The sequence below is a fragment of the Lepidochelys kempii genome, chromosome 1 (assembly GCF_965140285.1).
Source record: "Lepidochelys kempii isolate rLepKem1 chromosome 1, rLepKem1.hap1, whole genome shotgun sequence".
In the NCBI taxonomy this organism is placed as follows: domain Eukaryota; kingdom Metazoa; phylum Chordata; order Testudines; family Cheloniidae; genus Lepidochelys; species Lepidochelys kempii.
In genome coordinates this window covers 46460919-46479265 of record NC_136380.1, presented here as the reverse complement: position 1 = coordinate 46479265, position 18347 = coordinate 46460919, and the positions used below count along the sequence as shown (strand labels likewise).

Below are 18347 nucleotides of genomic sequence, written 5' to 3'. Positions count from 1 at the left end.
GAGAAAGACTACTTCAATGTCGTTTTGCGCAAACTGGAGTGCCTCAGGATGGCCAGGAGCATTGTCTATGATCAGCAACACTTTAAAGTCAAGTCCTTTCTCTTCGAGGTACCGCTTGACCACTGTAATGAAACACTTGTGGAACCAATCCAGAAATAATGCTGATGTCAACCAAGCCTTTTTATTTGATTGCCAGAACACAGGCAGGAGATTTTTGTTCTTGCCTTTTAGAACATGGGGATTTGCAGCCCTGTAGAGCAAGCCCACCTTTACTGAATGCCCAGCCGCACTGCCACATAACAACACAGTCACACAGTCTTTAGCTGCTTTGAAGCCAGAGGCTTGTCTTTCTGATTTCGAAGTGTAAGTGCAGTTGAGCATTTCTTTTCCAGAAGAGCCCAGTCTCATCAGCATTAAAAACTTGTTCCGAAGATAGCCTTTTTCTTCTATGATTTTCTTTAATTGTTAGGGGTAGGCTTTTGCTGTCTCTTCATTGGCAGATGCAGCTTCACCAGTAGTCTGCACATTTTTGAGGTTGAAGTGGTTCCTAAAACTGTTAAGCCAACCTTGGCTGGCTTTGAATTCCTTCTCATCAGAAAGCTGTCCGTCTTCGGTGGGAGGTATAAACAGCGTGTAGAGGCTAAGAGTCTTTTCTTGCAACATGTTACCATCGATAGGCACCCGTTTACGGTTCATGTCTTCCAGCCATAAATTTAATGCCTTTTCAGTCTTCACTAAAGTCTTATCATGCACCTGGCTCACCTTAGCAGTTATTGGAGCACTTGATGCTATGGCTTGACAAATTTCTCTCTCGAATCTTGATGGCATGGATGCTAGATTTGTTGTGGCCATATTTATGCGCCACGTTGGAGACCGACATACCATCTCTCAATAAGTCCAACACAGCCAGTTTTTCCTCCAACTTTGGAGCAGATCGCTGTTTCTTCGGCTGAGCACCAGATGAAGTAGTTGGCTTGCGTTTAGGGGCCATGTTGTACGAAAAATACGCATCTTTAAAACACTAGAATCTCACTCAGCGTGGCAAGACGCTCACTGGATCGGCAGGCAGCGATCGATCCAGCAAGGGTCGATTTATTGCGTCTAGTCTAGACAGGATGCATCAACCCCCGAGCGCTCTCCCGTCGACTCCTGTACAGTACTCCACCGCCGCGAGTTATTGTTATTTTTCTTTTTTTTTTGGCCAAGCACATATAGTTGAATTCACGTAAGTTAAATGCACGTATGATGCGACTCCACTGTAATATAATATTATATATGTTGTGGCAGAGCTCTGATTTTGTCCCCATGGGTCCTGTGCTTCCAGGCAGTTTATGTTAGCCTCAGAGGCTCACTCCACATAGCCCTTCTCTCTCTAGGGCCAGGGTTACAGTCTACTGAGCCCTTTTCCTCATAAGCCAGCAAGGAGGTTGGTGAGAACTCCCACAGTCTCTGTTGTCCCTATGGGCTTATTCCAGAACAGTTTAGCCTCCTGTCCTGACAGGGACCTGTCTTCCCCTCCCAGGACGTGTTTCTGTAGTAGTGGGTTGGGGGGAACCTGGGCCCACCCTCTTCTCTGGGTTCCGGCCCAGGGACCCTAATGGGAGCAGCTGTTGGCAGCCAACCTTTCACTGCCAGAGTTGCTACATTTCCCTGGGCCACTTCCGCACAGCTTTCCTGCTTCTCTCTCCTTCACCCTTACCTTAGGGCTCTCTTTCCAGTGGCATGACGATGTCTTCATTACCCAGCCCTTCAGTCGCACTTCCTCTCCTCGGCCTAACCAGAGTGAGCCCTTTTATAGTATCAGAGGTGCCTTAGAGTCAGGTGTTCACATTAGCTTAATGGCCTCACCTGACTCTTTGCAGGTTAATTGGAGTCAGGTGTCCACCCTAGCCTGGAGCAGCCCCTGCTCTGGTCAGTCAGGGAACAGAAAACTGTTTATTCAGTGGCCAGTATATGTGCCTTCTACTACTCTGCTGTACCCAACTGGCCTGGGTCTATCACAATATACAATACTATAAAGTGAAAAACTAAAGGAACATAAGTTAAACAAAACTGCTAATAAAGATAATTACAACACAAAGGAATGAACAAGGTTGTTCTGTTTCCACCCTGTTAGATGAACTGGGAAAGCCAAATGTACTCTAACAGGTAGAAAAACAGTTGTAGAAAGGCAAGTTAGTTTTCTGTTGCTCCTGCCACTTAACTGTTTTCAGTTCTTGGCACAACAATGGCTGTCAGACCTAGTGCAAATTGATACAGTTCACTGCTAATATTACCTGCATCACGGGATATTTTGCTTCAGCAGGACTTCCAAATCCATTAACACCAATGAAGCTGGTACTAAAGTAGGAATCTGTGAGACTAGCATCAGCTAAACCACCGCCATCTATTCCAGGAACTAAAAGAAAAAGGAAAAATGTTTCAGATGATTTTAGTTTAGCAAGTCTACCTGTTTCTTGCCAATGAAATATATGTCTATATTTAGACTTGCATTCCTAGGAGAAGCAACAAAGAAAACATATTGGTACATATAATGAAAGGAGCAGTTAGATTGAGGATGGTAAATAAGGCGTGTGTGCACAATATGAAATTATAGCAGAGAGGTAGGCAGGGCAGAGCTGTGCATAGCCTTGAACGCAGGGAGGAGGAGCGCAAAAAATGTGGAAAGAGGAAGGAACAAGTAATGGTATCAGAATAGGAAGTAATGTGGTTGGAGCATCAGGAAAGGAAGTTTTTTTAAAAAAAGAAAAGAAAGTAATGATCTTGCATACATAGTAAGAAGTTCTCAACGTGTTCAATAATTTATTTCTCAAACTATTTTTTAAACAATGTATTCATTCCTCTTGATGGCAACATTCACAGCAAGTTAACAACTTAAAATGATGTGTGGGGAAGAACTCAAACAACATCTTACAGCATAGACATTCTACATTTCCTTAAATGTTTCATTATCTTGTTTTTCAAAAGTGGTTAGACAATGTTATTCAGAGTTGCCAAAAAGTTCTTCTAGGCTAAGAACAAGCATGAAAGATTTAATTCCCAAGGCATATTTTAAGAAAGTTCAGTGTCTAGAAACAAGGGCTTATAATAAAATACTTCAACTGTACCTATATAAATTTGCCACTACAGTGCAACAAAGATTTTTAAGAATAAAAAAATATAGTAATTTCATGAAGAGCTAAAACACACTAATCAAACATCAAAGAATCAAGATTTTATGGTTCTATGGAAAGTATGTTTCAGTAAAGAAACCCTCCATAAAGCATAAATGTGTGAATATAAGGCACAGATCCAACTCGGAGGAAAGATCTGTACCACAACAGTGCTACTTGAACCTTGGTATCAGCCTCCAGCCAGTTGGTAGCATGCTACCAAGTCATCTTAGTCACCACTGTCAAACAGAATCAAATGGATCTCTGTACCAAGCTGAAGGATTGCAGTTGCTGGTATTCACACCCACATGTGAATGTAGGGTTTTGAATGCCAAAGCAGGCTGCATGAACTGGTTGGTAACTTCCCTGCTTCCAGACTAGAACAGATAGATAGCAGGAAAACTTTTTCAGAAGAAACAAAGGCAGCATTAGACCAGCAGCAGCACTAACCACATCCAGTTAGCAACTGACAAGTTGCGCTCACTCACACTTCAGCCTATATCCCCATTTGAGCCAGCCAACTTAAGTTATGGCATCACAGCATTTGAATGTCAGGTTGTGTGTGAACAGAGGGAACAAGTTAAGGGGAACAATTGAGCTATCGCAAGATAACTTCGCAGTGAAGACATGCCCTTAATTAAACTAATCCCGACATGACATTAGCATTTAGCCTGCTACTTAAGCGTTTTTCAGGAGAGGTGTATTACAGATGTTAGAGACCCCAACTATATGCGGTCATTAAAAATTACATGAAATTTTCAAGTCAGTTTTGAATCTTAAATTTAAGGACTAAAGGAACAGGGAGGCAGAGCCATATCTGCATCTGCAGCACATTCTAGGTCTTCTTCCACAACTCCAGAAGAACAGCCAAGAGGGAGTTCTTATGAGGCCCCAGAACTACTACTCCTCCATCTGCAGTTTGGCCATGTTCTTACCTCACTCGCCCATAGCTGTTTAGGTGGGAAGTGTGAATTCAGAATACTGGAACAAGACTATTCCATTCTGTGGACCTACTGTAATGAGAACACTGAAAACTGCAGAGCTATCAAATACTGTTGCCACACCTTGTTAGTCAGGATCCAACTAGGACTAGGAAGGGTCAGCTCGAAAGGTGGAGAAATACGCCCCTCTGGCTGACACCTTGAGAGCTAAGGGTTACCAGATTCAGAGAGACACACGGATCATCAGAGCCCTGGGCGCATGGGACCCCAGTAACAAGCTAATGTTGCCGGACTGCAGAATTGGTCAACGCTACGCTTGGCTGATGCAGCAACTCATGGTGTCAGAGACCATCAGATGGTCAAGGGACATCTACACAGAACATATCACTGACATCTGCAATACCAGGAAGGATGAGCTGGAGTGCCGATAAGAAGCACTGTGGGGAAAGTAACTGAAATACTCTCCTCATGGATTGTATTTTCCAAATGGACAACCTACCCTAAATTCTCAATTACTGAGAGACAATCTTCACTTATTGGTATATGTGCTTTCCACAATCAACTCTGTGTAACTTTTCATGAGTGATGTATCTGCATACTTGGTTGCTAATGTCTAAACTGTATTCTTAAAAATTATTCACCTAAATTTGGGTTAGTGCATAATCAGCAATATCTGCATCTTCTGATTTAAAAACAAACTTTGTATTTGTGGATAATCTAAGCACTATACCCAGATGTACAAACATTCACTGGATAGTTTTTTCAAGATGGAAATTTGAGGCTCTGTTTAGTGACAATTAGTTGTTTTCATGTTATTTTTCATTCAGAATTGCTTAGGTTTGCACTGAGGTGTCTGCTGCCCTGGAATCAGGGGTCGTCTCTGCTTGAATTTCAGTCAGTATTGGAAACTGAGGTACTGCTGCAGCTTTATGCTACACTATACAAGTTAAATCCATATCCTTCCTGACTGGTGAAGGCCATTAGCAACTTCCAAAGTTTCAAGAACAGTTGCCATTCCAAGATACACTGTATAAACTCATCAGCTGACTTGGGCTTGCAAGGCTTAGTCTTTTGGGCAGAAAAATCACTGGAGTGATTGGGCTGGAACTGGAACCTGAGTTCTGGGACCCTATGAGGGTGGAGGGTCCCAGAGCTCAGGCTCCAGCCTGAGCCCAAATGTCTACACAGTAATTTTTAGCCCTGCAGCCCAAGCCTGAGTCAGCTGACCTGGGCCAGCTGTGGCCTTGGGCTGCAGGGCTAAAAATTGCATCATGAAAACATTTTGAAGAGCTGTCCACCACAGCATCTCTCAGTGAGAGTCTACCTCAAAATGCCATGTGATTCTGTAGTCTGGGTGATTTCCTAGACCCCTTGGTGTTTCTGGACACTCAAAAGAGCTGTAGCTGCTCCAAAATATTCTCGTTTCTGTACCTAGAAGAACAAGCCTCTTTTGTAGAGTAATGATCTGGCCGACTGTTCATGACTTCATAACTTCCTTGCTAGGTGACTGCACCTGATTGTACTAAAGAAATTACACTGACCTTTAAAAGATCCTAACAGGACCAAAGCACAATAACCCACGTCCCACGCATCACCAGCCACTGAGAGCACACGACTGGGGTGCTCTGCTCACTACATTGGCTCCCCACAAAGAAACATGCTGATTTCAAGGTGGCAGTCCTCATCCATACGCCCTTCCACTGCACTGTACCAAATTAGTTAGTAGAACAACTTAACAGTCATGTTCCACAGGAATGATTCAATGAATAACCTCCAGGGTTAAACTCATTAGAGTAGAGGACAAGAGTTCTCAAGATAATGGCTTGAGGCTATGGAATTATATTCCGGAGGTGAAAAATGAACCCTGGCTTCCCTGCCTTCAGAATAAAACCCGGGATTCATTTCTTTAACATAGCCTTCCCACATCAACAGCAATGACTAAGAAAAGAAAGATAGAAAGGGACAAGATGCAGCTCACATAGACATACAGTAAAAGAAGAGGGAAAAAAGTTTCCAGACACCTTTCTAGAAGCCAAGAGAAACCGAGACCACTTTGTCTGACCATGTCTTCTATAAGATTATTTTTTGGGGAAACAGTTTCTACAGCAATGGGTGCTTGATAATCACCTAAATAGATGAGGCAGTTGCCACTTGGTCTATTATCTGGAAGACCACAAATCTCTGTTAACAGCTTTTTCTCCTCTGACTTTTTTTCTGATAACTAATTATTCAGACAAGCTACAGATTTTTTTCCCCCTCTGAGGAAGGCCACAACTGTTAAAATCACTTTTGTAACTGTGTATCACGGCCAGCCTAAAGAAAGCTCTTGCGCTGGAAGCACCTGGATTTCACCAAGGATAAAGAGTGTTGAGTAATGGGAAAGTAGGTGTCTGAGATGCATGCGTAACAGGCCTAGGACACACCTTTGAACAGATTTTAGAGTTGCCACTTTGAATTTTTATTGACACACATTTATTGAACTACATTAGCTTCTGCATTCAAATTGCCCATCTTGATCTTTTCTGTATAACTAAAATTCATAAGTATACTTTCAAATTCTTCAGCTTTCAGTACCATTAAAATAGCATTTCCAGTACTGTTCTAGTTCCCAAAAGTATACTTTTTAATTAGTTTAGATTAATTGTTTACTGTTTTAGGGTGGTGGGAAAGTTCTGAAATTGGATAAAGTTGTCTTACAGGAGAAATACATCCATTTGTCTTGTGTTAGCACTATTTATGCTTCAGGAAAGTGAGGTTAAACAGTCTCAAGATGATCTTACCCTGAGAGACTAGTGATTTCCCCACAACAGTGAAAGAATTAGCTAGACTAGTTTGAGTAACAAAGATGGATGTGACAAGTAGGGGAATAGCAGACTGCGTTTCTCTTTCATTCAAAATCAGCAGAAATTGAGAATGATGAGCAAACTAAGATTTTAGCATAAAAAAGGAAGGAAACATTTAATGCAAACAACAGATATAAAAAATAGGGCTCTCAATTAATCGCAGTTAACTCACACAATTAACTCAAAAAAATTAGTTGTGATTAAAAAAATCAATCATGATTAATCAGTTTTAATTGCACTATTAAACAGAATACCAATTAAAATGTATTAAATATTTCTGATGTTTTTCTATATTTTCATATGTACTGTATTGTGTTGTAATTGAAATCAAATATTTGCACTGTAAAAATGATAAAAGAAATCATATTTTTCAATTCACCTCATACAATCTGTAGTACAATCTCTGTCCTGAAAGTGCAACTTACAAATGTAGACTTTTTTAGTTACTTAACTGCACTCAAAAACAAAACAATGTAAAACTTCAGAGCCTACAAGGCCCCTCAGTGCTACTTCTTGTTCAGCCAATCCTTAAGACAAACAAGTTTGTTTACATGTACAGGAGATAATGCTGCCTTCTTGTTATTTACAATGTCACCAGAAAGTGAGAACAGGCATTTGGAAGGCACTTTTGTAGCCAAAATTGCAAGGTGTTTACATGCCAGATATGCAAACATTCGTATGCCCCTTCATGCTTCAGTCACCATTCCAGAGGATATGCTTCCATGATGTTGCTCATTAAAAAAAATGTGTTAATTAAATTTGTGACTGAACTCTCTGGGAAAGAATTGTACGTCCCCTGCTCTGTTTTACCCACATTCCGCCATATATTTCATGTTATAGCAGTCTCGGATGATGACTCGGCACATGTTCATTTTAAGAATACTTTCACTGCAGATTTCACAAAATGGAAAGAAGGTACCAACGTGAGATTTCTAAAGATAGCTACAGCACTCGACCCAAGGTTTAAGAATCTGAAGTGCCTTCCAAAATCTGAGATGGACAAGGTGTGGAGCATGCTTTCAGAAGTCTTAAAAGAGCAACACTCCAATGCGGAAACTACAGAACCCGAACCACCAAAAAAAAAAAAAAAATTCACCTTCTGCTGGTGCCATCTGACTCAGATCATGAAAACGAACATGCGTCAGTCCACACTGCTTTGGACTGTTATCAAGCAGAACCCATCATCAGCATGAAAGCATGTCCCCTGGAATGGTGGCTGAAGCATGAGCGGACGTATGAATCTTTAGCACATCCAGCATGTAAATATCTTGCAAAGCCAGCTACAACAGTGCCATGAGAACACCTGTTCTCACTTTCAGGTGACACTGTACACAAGAAATGGGCAGCATTCTCGCCTGCAAATGTAAACAAACTTGTTTGTCTGAGCAATTGGCGGAACAAAAAGTAGGACTAAGTGGACTCGCAGGCGCTACAATTTTACATTGTTTTATTTTTGAATGCAGTTGTTTTGTACAACTAATTCTACATTTGTAAGTTCAACTTTCATGATAACGGGATTGAACTACAGCAATTGTATTAGGTGAATTGAAAAATACTATTTATTTTGTTTTTTACAGTGCAAATACTTGTAATAAAAATAAATATAAAGTGAGCACTGTACACTTTGTATTCTGTGTTGTAATTGAAATCAATGTACATGTGAAAATGTAGAAAACATCCAAAACCATTTAAATAAATGGTATTCTATTATTGTTTAACAGTGTGATTAACTGAGGTTTTTTTGTTTTGTTTTTTTAAATCGCTGGCCAGCCCTAATAAAACAGAACATATTTTTAAGTGGCTTGGAGAATCCAAAACATATTTTTTACTTTTGGTAATGCTGGAAACAAAAGAAGGAAGGCAAGTTTAGAAAGAATCATAGAACACATTTTTCTACTTTTAAAAAGAAAACCATCAAGCAATTTCTTGCTTATGATAGCACAGCAGTTGAGCTTGATAACTGAAATAAAGAATAAAAGTCTCCTCTAGTATACTTCTTCCACTGCCACAGCAGGAAACAGAGACTCTTGACTACATGCACAACAGGAGAACAAAGGACAGTAAAAGCTTTTTTATTTTAAAAAGAGTAATGCCAATATTTTCAGTTACGAAGGATTTAGTCACAACTTAGGTGTTTGGAAATTGGAGTGATGAGCCTTGTATAAATGCCTAGACATACCAAACTTTGAGAAGAGTCAGTGAGTGACTTTCAGCTGGCTAAATCACATGCAATGTTGGAAAATGAAGGGCAAGTCTAATATAAACACTAACAGGCAATATGGTCAAATTTCCCTCTCTCTTACTCCAGGATTACTGAAAGAAGTTAAGAGCAGTTCCAAGTACACCTGCTTAACAGAAAGCTCTGCTTTTCATGAGCTGCATAACTATGAAACAATGCTTAAAATGGGACCTGATAGGTAAGCCTAAAGAGTTGGGTTTGTGCCCTTATTATGCTTCTTTATGTGGTGTAAATGTGGTCTGACACAAATGTTTGGGAGATTTTTCTGCTTGTTTTTTATATCTTAAAAATAACAGAAATGTAAAATTTGGTCTTCCCTGGCTTTGCTCAAGGTCTCATATTTAGAGAGAGAGCTTTCTTACAGATTAATCAAATCAATAAATCATTGATCATTAATCTTTAACTAGGACAACCTTTCTCAAGTGTTTACTACATATCAGCATTAAATAAGAGTTAAACATCTCTGTTATTCAAACATGGAATATTATCTTTGTTCCTAATTTTTTCAGCACAGCATATCACAGACTTCTGAAAAAGTAATACCCAGATTGAACCTTGTATGTTGCCATCACTGCTTAAAATCCTAAATTATAGCTATGTCTGTAATAAAAGGTGTGTTTTTACAATGAGATGGCTATCTAGATTCAAAATCCTGTTGGAGATAAGGAACAGGTAGATTTTAACTTCAATGTAGGCTAGTCAAAATTAACCCTCTTCCCCCACCCTGCCCCAAGGGTTCAAATCTTGCCCATATGCTCAGGGTTTAGCTGATCGCCATATTTGGGGTCGGGAAGGAATTTTCCTCCAGGGCAGATTGGAAGGCCCTGGAGGTTTTTCGCCTTCCTCTGTAGCATGGGGCACGGGTCACTTGCTGGAGGATTCTCTGCTCCTTGAGGTCTTCAAACTACAATTTGAGGACTTCAATAGCACAGATATAGGTGTGAGGTCTTTTTTAGGAGTGGTGGGTGAAATTCTGTGGCCTGCATTGTGCAGGAGGTCAGACTAGATGATCATAATGGTCCCTTCTGACCTAAATATCTATGAATCTATGAACTCAACTAGCTACTGTGAGATAAAAACTACAGTGGCTTGTCTCCTCTTGAATCTTACAGAGATAGCTATTGCAGTGTAAAAAAACCAGATCTATTTTTGCAGCAGACACAAAATCTGTGTGAGAGAGATGTCATTTAAAACTTAGGAAAACTGCTTTTAGCTTCATTAAAATATTATGATATTTGTAGGGCTTACATTTGACCTACTTTATTTTGTAGTGACATTTCTTCTATCTAAAAACAACAATCATAAACCTGAGTTAAAAATCAACATTTGTGCACTATTTAATGGATCTCAAAGTACAAGTTATGTGCTTTATATTATGTAGCAAGTGATTCTATGTATTGTCACTACCACTGTTTTAAGCTTTTAACTCTGATACCCCTTCTATGCCTGTTTTTAATATAGCATTTCTCAAGTCAAGACTAAAACTAATTGCCTTTATTACAAACACTCCAACTTAGTGATCAGGAATTTATTTACAAACAAAAAGGGAAAAAACAGAAACACATAAAATAAGCAAACTATACCCTACCACTACTACTAATAGGAGAGCTAATCTTCCTGTTCAATATTGCAAAATGTGCATACCATAGATATGTCTAATCTAGACTGCAAACTCCTTGGAGCACATGTAATTTCTTCCTTTTTATTTTTACAAAACCAGCAACACCTCAACACTAAAATGGTGATAACACTCACTCCACAGCAATTACTTTCAATCCTCAGACCTTCAAAATATGTTCTCTCCAAGTGCTTTCCAAACACTGTCTCTTCATGATATTCTGCATCAAAATTCTGATGAAAAGAAAGTAACAGAGGACTATTAAGAATATACAAAATTCTTAAGTGAGAGTATCTAAAGGCTAATATTTTTTTTTCTTTTCGGAGGGAAGACAGTAAAAATGTTCTGCTACTTAAGATTACTATTGGTATTTTCCTGTCCTTATGGTGAGGAGGGACACCCATTAACCATACAGAGTTGGTTCATATTTATGATATGTAAGCACTCAAAACATCCAACCCGACTGTAGTTTGTACAATCTATGACCAGGGCCTGATTCTTGTAAGTTTGTATTTCATTTCCAACACTGAATTCTCAGTGAAGAATGCTGAGGAACAGATTGCTTTAACTAGGTGACTAAAAAGATTTACTCTTCTGAAATCAGTGAAAGTACAAAGCAGAAATATGACTCAGAAATTCAGCCACACAACACAAAGGCAATGCAATTAGTCCTCCTTTAACTCCTTACAGATTGTACTAAAATACACACAGCCTAGCCTATCTTAGCAGCAGCGTACGATGGTTTTCGACTAGACTTTTCTAAGGTATGTCTATACTGCACGCTAAGCCCATGTCTGTGGGACCCAGGCTTGGTAACATGCTGTTTCCAAGCCCTCAGTTGAGTGTCCACACAGCACTGTAAACCTTAGCCTACAATTGCTGGATCTGGGTCTCACATCCCTGCTAACAGGTCTATACAAGGTCCTTCTGACCTCAGGTCTGCAGCTTGAACTGCATCCAGACTGCAAAATGACAAGGTTTGAACCTGAGTCACAGTGGGATTTGGGCTCTGATGCACCCCTCCCCCCCACACCAAGGGTCCTAAGACTGGATCCTGCGTGCTTGTTGACCTGAGTCAGACTGATGTGTGTACACTGAAGAGAGGTTTGGGCTCAAAACTGAGTAGAGTCCAGGCTAAGAATGCAGTCTAGATGTACACCTAGCATCATGATCTACTTCTGTATCTTGAAGGAAATGGAGCTTCCACCACTTCCCTTGGAAGCCAGATCATCTCACTGCCCAGATGTTTCTCCTGATCATCCTAAATTTTTCCCTCTTAATTTTAATCCCATTACACCAAGTTATAGTGCCATACATTACTACAGAACTGGCCCCCATCTTTGGTCTTCTCTTTCTTTCATTCCATTTTTTCCTTTGCACAATGTCATACACTCACAGTTTTTAAAGCTACCATTCTCTAAACTGATGTTTCGCAAGTCTACCACTGCACTCCTTAGTCGTCTCTATCCAATCCTGCATTTCTACCCATCTCTCTGACATCTCATCCTGGATCTCTCACCACTGGCATCCACTAATATGGCAAAATCTTAACTCATTATTCCTCTTCCCCCATCCCAGAATTTCTCCACTAAAAACTATGTTTACTGCAAATTAGACACAATATGCAGAATGTGTTGGGTAAAATGAAATCTTAACTTTAATATGGTGCACTGCAATATAATGGCAGGTAAGATGCAATATAAAAATAGTTTCAAAGGTAAAAATTACATATTTAAAATAATGCTCCATTCTGTTACAATACATTAGAATAGTGGGTTTTCAACCTTTTTTAATTTGCTGACCCCTACATTTCAAATAAAGTCCTTTGGAAACCTTAGACATAGTCTGCAGATGCCCAGGGCCCACAGACCACAGTCTGAAAACCACTGCATTAGAATATTATACTCCAAGTTTTGTTTTTGGGGGGTTTTTTTTGTTTGTTTTTTAAAGAGCTAGCTTTCTGGTCAGTTTGTCTTTCTGAGTCTCTTAACTACTGTATGTTGTTTCAAAACAATGGTGATGCTTAAGTCTTCAATACCTTTTTTAAAAAACAGATATTATGAACAAATTTCTCTAACCAATATTACAAAACCTAAATTGTAGGTCTCACCTAAGAGAGCAGAATTTCTTGAACTGGCTTAGTTTGTTCGAAGTGACTGTATGCATGGTCCCTACAGTGTTGTTGTAGTGTTGCGTCTACTGTGGCAGCAGCTGCTTACTACTATCATCACAGTAAGCTTGAAAACGTGTAGTTTGCTGACTGTAAGAGCAGCAGCATTATGACTATCAGGCCAACCTGTTGTGATCCCGGTCTCCATGCCCCTTCCCACCTTCAGATCATAGACAGTCTGAATTATCAACCAGTGCTGCAATGGAGGGACCTAGAGCAGCACTACTATCTCAAGTGTTGTGGGCAAGTTAAATTTTGTTCTACTTCTATTTTTTAACCGGAAGTGTCCTACAGAGAATTCAAGGAAGGATTTTCTTGATAAAGAATAAAGACAAGGAAAAAGGAGTATTGAGAGGACAAGACCAGAATAGGGTTAAGAAGGAAAAGGACACCTAGGCCTGGTCTACACTACACAGTTAGGTTGATATAAAACAGCTTACATCGACCTAAATATGTCAGTGTACACACCACAGCCTTGCCCCACCAAAGTAAATGCCCTACTACACCGACATAATAACGCCACTTCCACAAGAGGTATAGGGCTTATGATGGTGTAGTTAGGATGACGCAGTGTCTGTGTAGATGCTGGGTTACTTACATTGGCTCTTTGCTGTCTTCTCAATTTCAGGGCTCCATGAAGCCTTGAAACCGACAAGAAAGCCGGGCAGCTACACCCCAGCTGCCCCTAGCTCCCTGCTCCCGTAGGGGAATGGGGAGGTGAGAAGCCCGGGAGGCAGCTGGGTTCCCTGCGGGGAGCTGTGTGGGGCTGAGAGCCCGAGCTTTCAGCCCCCCAACACTGCTCCTCTTCAGTCAGTGGAGGTGCTCCTGGTGAGGCAGCACACCACTGACAGAAGGAGGGTAGTGTGGACCTAACAGATGCAGTTAAAATCAGTGGGAACTGTATTTTGAACAAATAAAGCACTTAAGAAGTTTCCACCTGAAAAATCAGATCCTAGGTTTCTCAAATTAGGCACCCAAAATTAGTGGATGCTTGTGACCTTGATCTCTCTACACCTCAGCTCCCCATCTGTGAAATGGGGATATACTCCCTCACCTCACAGGGGTGTTGCGAAAAGAAACAAACATTGGTTATGATTTCAGATACTATACGGATGAGCGAGGCAGAAATGCCCATTAGCAAATTAATAATTCTGTATTCAGAGGAGAGTTTTAGTGTGTGTAGTAAATAAGCTACTGAATAGCAGATCATTCAATTAGCACTGCCCATTCTGTGCTCCTGCATTTGAACCAGGTGGCTTCCTTCTCCACATTGCCTGGGACTCAGCAGGAGAAGCAATGAGGGCATAGAAACAAGTCTGCCAGCTCTCAGTTCCTGTGTCTGGGGCCACAGGAGCAGGGAGTTGCAACTACCAGGAAAGTCCTATTCAGTCCCCGTGCCCTGAGCTAGAGCATGCTCAGTACAGACAAAATCTTCAGAGAATTTAGCTGGTAAATTCTCAAGTCCATACTGAACATATGCACAGCGAAATTTTTAAAGGCTTATAACTTGGCGTTTCTTCCCCCTCACAGGAACAGCAAAAAAGAGACATCTCTCGGACGTAAAGGAAACCCTCCTGCCAAATTTCAACTCCGGCTCCAAGCCTGGCCGCACAAGTGCTTCTTAGCAAAAGGACGTAAGAATTTTCTGAACATTGGAAAAACAGTGTATTTTTCCCCCAACTTTGTTCTGACAAATGGCTGAACCATTTTTGCTGAAAAACTTTCCAAAAAAAATTCAAACTAAGTTAACAACTGGCTTCAAAAATTTCAGTTCCACCAGTTCAAGTTTGGCAAAATTATAAGAAATTGAAACAGGGTCTTATATGGGAAAATGTTGGGCAATCTTAACCATAGATGGTGCTACCCTCTCCTCCTGTAAAAGTACACATGACAGTGTTACATTCCTATGTTTGTCAATCTCACATTAACTACCTAGATATACTGCTCAAAGGAACAGGCTCACCATAGTAATAATTTATTGTTATAATTGTTGTAATTTACCGTTAGAGATACAAAAGCAACAAAGTTCATTAGTAGAGAGGTCTAATACCATGAACAAACTTGCCATCTGTCAGCTATATCTATACCGTCCATCGCTATCTGAATTTCAGAAAAGTACCATGAAAAAACATTAGATAGTTAGAAGTTACTTCATGCAAACAAACATTAAGCTTATGCCACAAACCCATAATGCAACCAAATGTAGTGTACTAATTTAAAAGGGCATGACAACCTTTTTTAAAAAGCCTCCACAGCTAAGAAGATTTTGCTATGCTGAGTGCTGCTGCAACTACAGACCAAGTCATTTACAAAGCTAGTTTTCTGCAAGTCGCAAGCACACAGCTAATAAAGCTCAAGTATAGCAAATGCATCACTGACAGTAACTCAGCTTAATATGGAACCCAGACACTTGCAATTCTCACTTGTTTGAGGAGAAGGAGGAAGAGGAGTGAGAAAGGGGACTTAATCTGAAATACTTTAAAAAAAAAAAAAAAGTAATGCCATCTGAGGATGAAGGGCTATACTATGAGTGTATCAGTTGAGAAATTTAAGATTCCCATCAAAATAATCTCATTTAAAAATTGTCCCATCTTGACTACCCTACAAAGCTACTAGTCAAATAGCTTCTTCATGCTAATCTCTCTTCCAGCAGAACCTTTAGCAGAAAGTTTTGAATATCCTGTTTTGACTCTGATACAAAAACACTTTACCTGCTGGTGTACTCAGGCTCCCTGTTTTGCCTACACACTTTTGGATCTCCCTGATGTCAGCCAGAAAGTAATTGAGTAAGCTTCTGTTAATTAGTAAAAAAAAAAAAAAAAAAAAAAAACACACCACACAATTTAACAGATTCCAGATACACCTCTACCCCAATATAACGCTGTCCTAGGGAGCCAAAAAAACTTACCGCGTTATAGGTGAAACCGCGTTATATTGAACTTGCTTTGATCCACCGGAGCACGCAGCCCCGCCTCCCCCCGAGCACTGCTTTACTGTGTTATATACGAATTCGTATTATATCGTGTCACTTTATATCGAGGTAGAGGTGTATGAAAAACTGGGAATTGAGGCACCATCAAAAGAGATTAGAAGTTTTGTGCACCTACACATGGACCAGCAAATTGGTGGTTTTGGGGGGATAGTGTAGAGAGGAAAAAGATATGAAAAGCAGCAGGTCACTTCAAAGCAGCAGGTCATTTCAAAGTATCTCTGAACAAATTAAACCAGTTTCCTTTTACACAGTGCCGAGCTACTTGCACTGAATCTCCCCAACCACCAGCCTCAGCCATCGCCGTTACAGTTTAGTATTTGCTTCTGGTATTACTCACAGCATGCTAGGTGCTTTCCCAAAGGGCATTCACGCATCTCTGCCACCCACCAAACGCACTGCATACCTAACCAGCATCCACGGAGGAGACCCTTCCTGGTAACCCCCATCACCCCCCTGCTTCCCTAACCAACATCCACAGGGGATACCATCCCTGAGATCTCCATCTCCTCCCTGCAGCTCTACCCAGCGTGGAGGTGGGCACCCTCCCTGGTATCCCCATCTCCTGCCTCTCTAACCAGCACCCTATCCTCCTTCTCTCCCTGTATCCGCGGGGGGGGGGAAGCAGGGCACCTTTCCCAGCATCCCCAGCCCCCTCCGCCGCCCGGGGGCAGGACGGGCTGCCCGGCCCTGTCCCTGCCAGTTCCCACCAGCCGGGACTCGGCCCTGTTGCCGGGGCTGGGCCGTCGTCTCCTTCCCTCGCCCGCACTCACTCGCCAGCCGCGGTCCATCCAGCCCCCCGCCTCCTCCTCCTCCTCCTCCGCCGCCGGCGCCGTGGCTGCCCCCCAGCTCAGCCTTCTTAGGCCCCGCCGCCGCCGCCGCCGCCGCTCCGGGGGCTGCCCCGTGCGGGTAGCCGGGCCCGGCGGCGGGGGCGCTGGGGCCGGGCAGGCCTAGCGGGAGCCCCCCGAGGGCGGGCGGGGGCCCGGGGCAGGCGGGGGCGGCGCCGGGCTCCTCGTGCAGGAACTGGCACTCCTCCCCGTAGAAGCAGGTCTTGTCCTTGGCGTAGTAGCGGCAGAACTTCAGCTTCAGCCCCGCGCCGGGGGCCGGGCCCGGGACCCCCGCCGCCCCGACCCCCGCCACCGGGGCCGGGCAGGGGAGGCCGCCGCTGTTCATGGCAACGCCGCCAGCCTCAGCACCATGGGGAGGGGCCGCGGGAGCCGCCGCCGCCGTCACCCGGGGCTCCGACTCCAGAAGGGGGGAGCCGGGGGCGCGATTGTGCTTCTCTTAAAGGGGCCGCGCGGCTCAGCCCGCCGGAGGGGAGACGCGGAGGCGGCTCGTCAATGGGCCCGGCCCGGGGCTTGTTTATTCCATTTTCCTCTTCCTGAGCGGACGCCCCGCCACGCATGCGCGGGAGAAGGGCGTTCTGGGTAATCCGGGACCAGCGAGGTGCTGGGGGACCCGGGCAGAGGGTCCCGCGCGCGCAGGGCGTGGGGAAGGGGCCCGCGCCGCTCGCCGGGCCCATCTCCCCGCGTGTGGCAGCCGCAGCCCCGGGACACGGGCCCTCCCCCGGGCACCCCCGGCCGTCTCGTGGCTGCTGGAAACACCGCCCAAGAGGCCGCAGCCCGAGCTGCGAGGGGAACCATGTGAAAACCTCCAAGGCCCTCGCAAGCGAGGAGCTGCGCCTGGCTTGGCTCAGAGGCTGGCGGTTGTGCAGGGCTGTGTTCACGCCTCCTCCATGGGGGCTGCAAAGCCCCCCGTCCCCCCCCCCCGCGCAGGAGAGAAGGACTAGCCATTGATCAGCCCCAGGGTGCTCGTCCTATTGGGAATCCAGGACGTGGGCGGGCAGAGCTCGTCCACTACAAAAGGATCCCCCCACAGCCTAAGGGGGAGATCCACAGGGCCTGGAGAACCAACTAATTACGGGGGACAACTAATGAAAAAAAACAGGGACGGGAGTGCGGTCAAAGGGTCAAACGAAGGGAACCGGACGGGGACACAGAGCAGAGAACCCCGGACAGCGCCCACCGCTCCGCAAAGGCGTCAAGGGAGTCGGTGGACGCCGCCCAGAGGAACTCCGCTCGGAGGCGTGAACGGACAGAGGAGCGGAAATAGGCCCCGCAGTCGCAGGAGACTCCATCGGCCAACCTCCTCACCCTGGTTTTATAGATGGCCCCAGGGTGCTCGTCCTATTGGGAATCCAGGACGTGGGCGGGCAGAGCTCGTCCACTACAAAAGGATCCCCCCACAGCCTAAGGGGGAGATCCACAGGGCCTGGAGAACCAACTAATTACGGGGGACAACTAATGAAAAAAAACAGGGACGGGAGTGCGGTCAAAGGGTCAAACGAAGGGAACCGGACGGGGACACCGAGCAGAGAACCCCGGACAGCGCCCAC

At 43.5% G+C, this 18347-nt stretch overlaps 1 protein-coding gene across 6 annotated transcripts in view; it reads right to left on the bottom strand.

Moving 5' to 3' along the window:
• PAN3 (poly(A) specific ribonuclease subunit PAN3) overlaps positions 1-17539 on the bottom strand; it is a 120409-nt gene extending 102870 nt beyond the window's left edge. For 2 of the 6 annotated variants that reach the window (XM_073340702.2, XM_073340719.2), the window contains exons 1-2: positions 16726-17538; positions 2277-2398 (exon numbers count right to left, since the gene is read on the bottom strand). In XM_073340702.2, the coding sequence (XP_073196803.2) occupies positions 2277-2398; positions 16726-17125 (522 nt within the window). In that variant the 5' untranslated portion in view covers positions 17126-17538. Of the gene's footprint in view, positions 1-2276; positions 2399-10930; positions 11021-16725 lie in introns of those variants that run through there. The other 4 variants (XM_073340697.2, XM_073340709.2, XR_012158470.2 and 1 more) reach the window with 3 other exon arrangements.
• Positions 17540-18347: the final 808 nt, after the last annotated feature.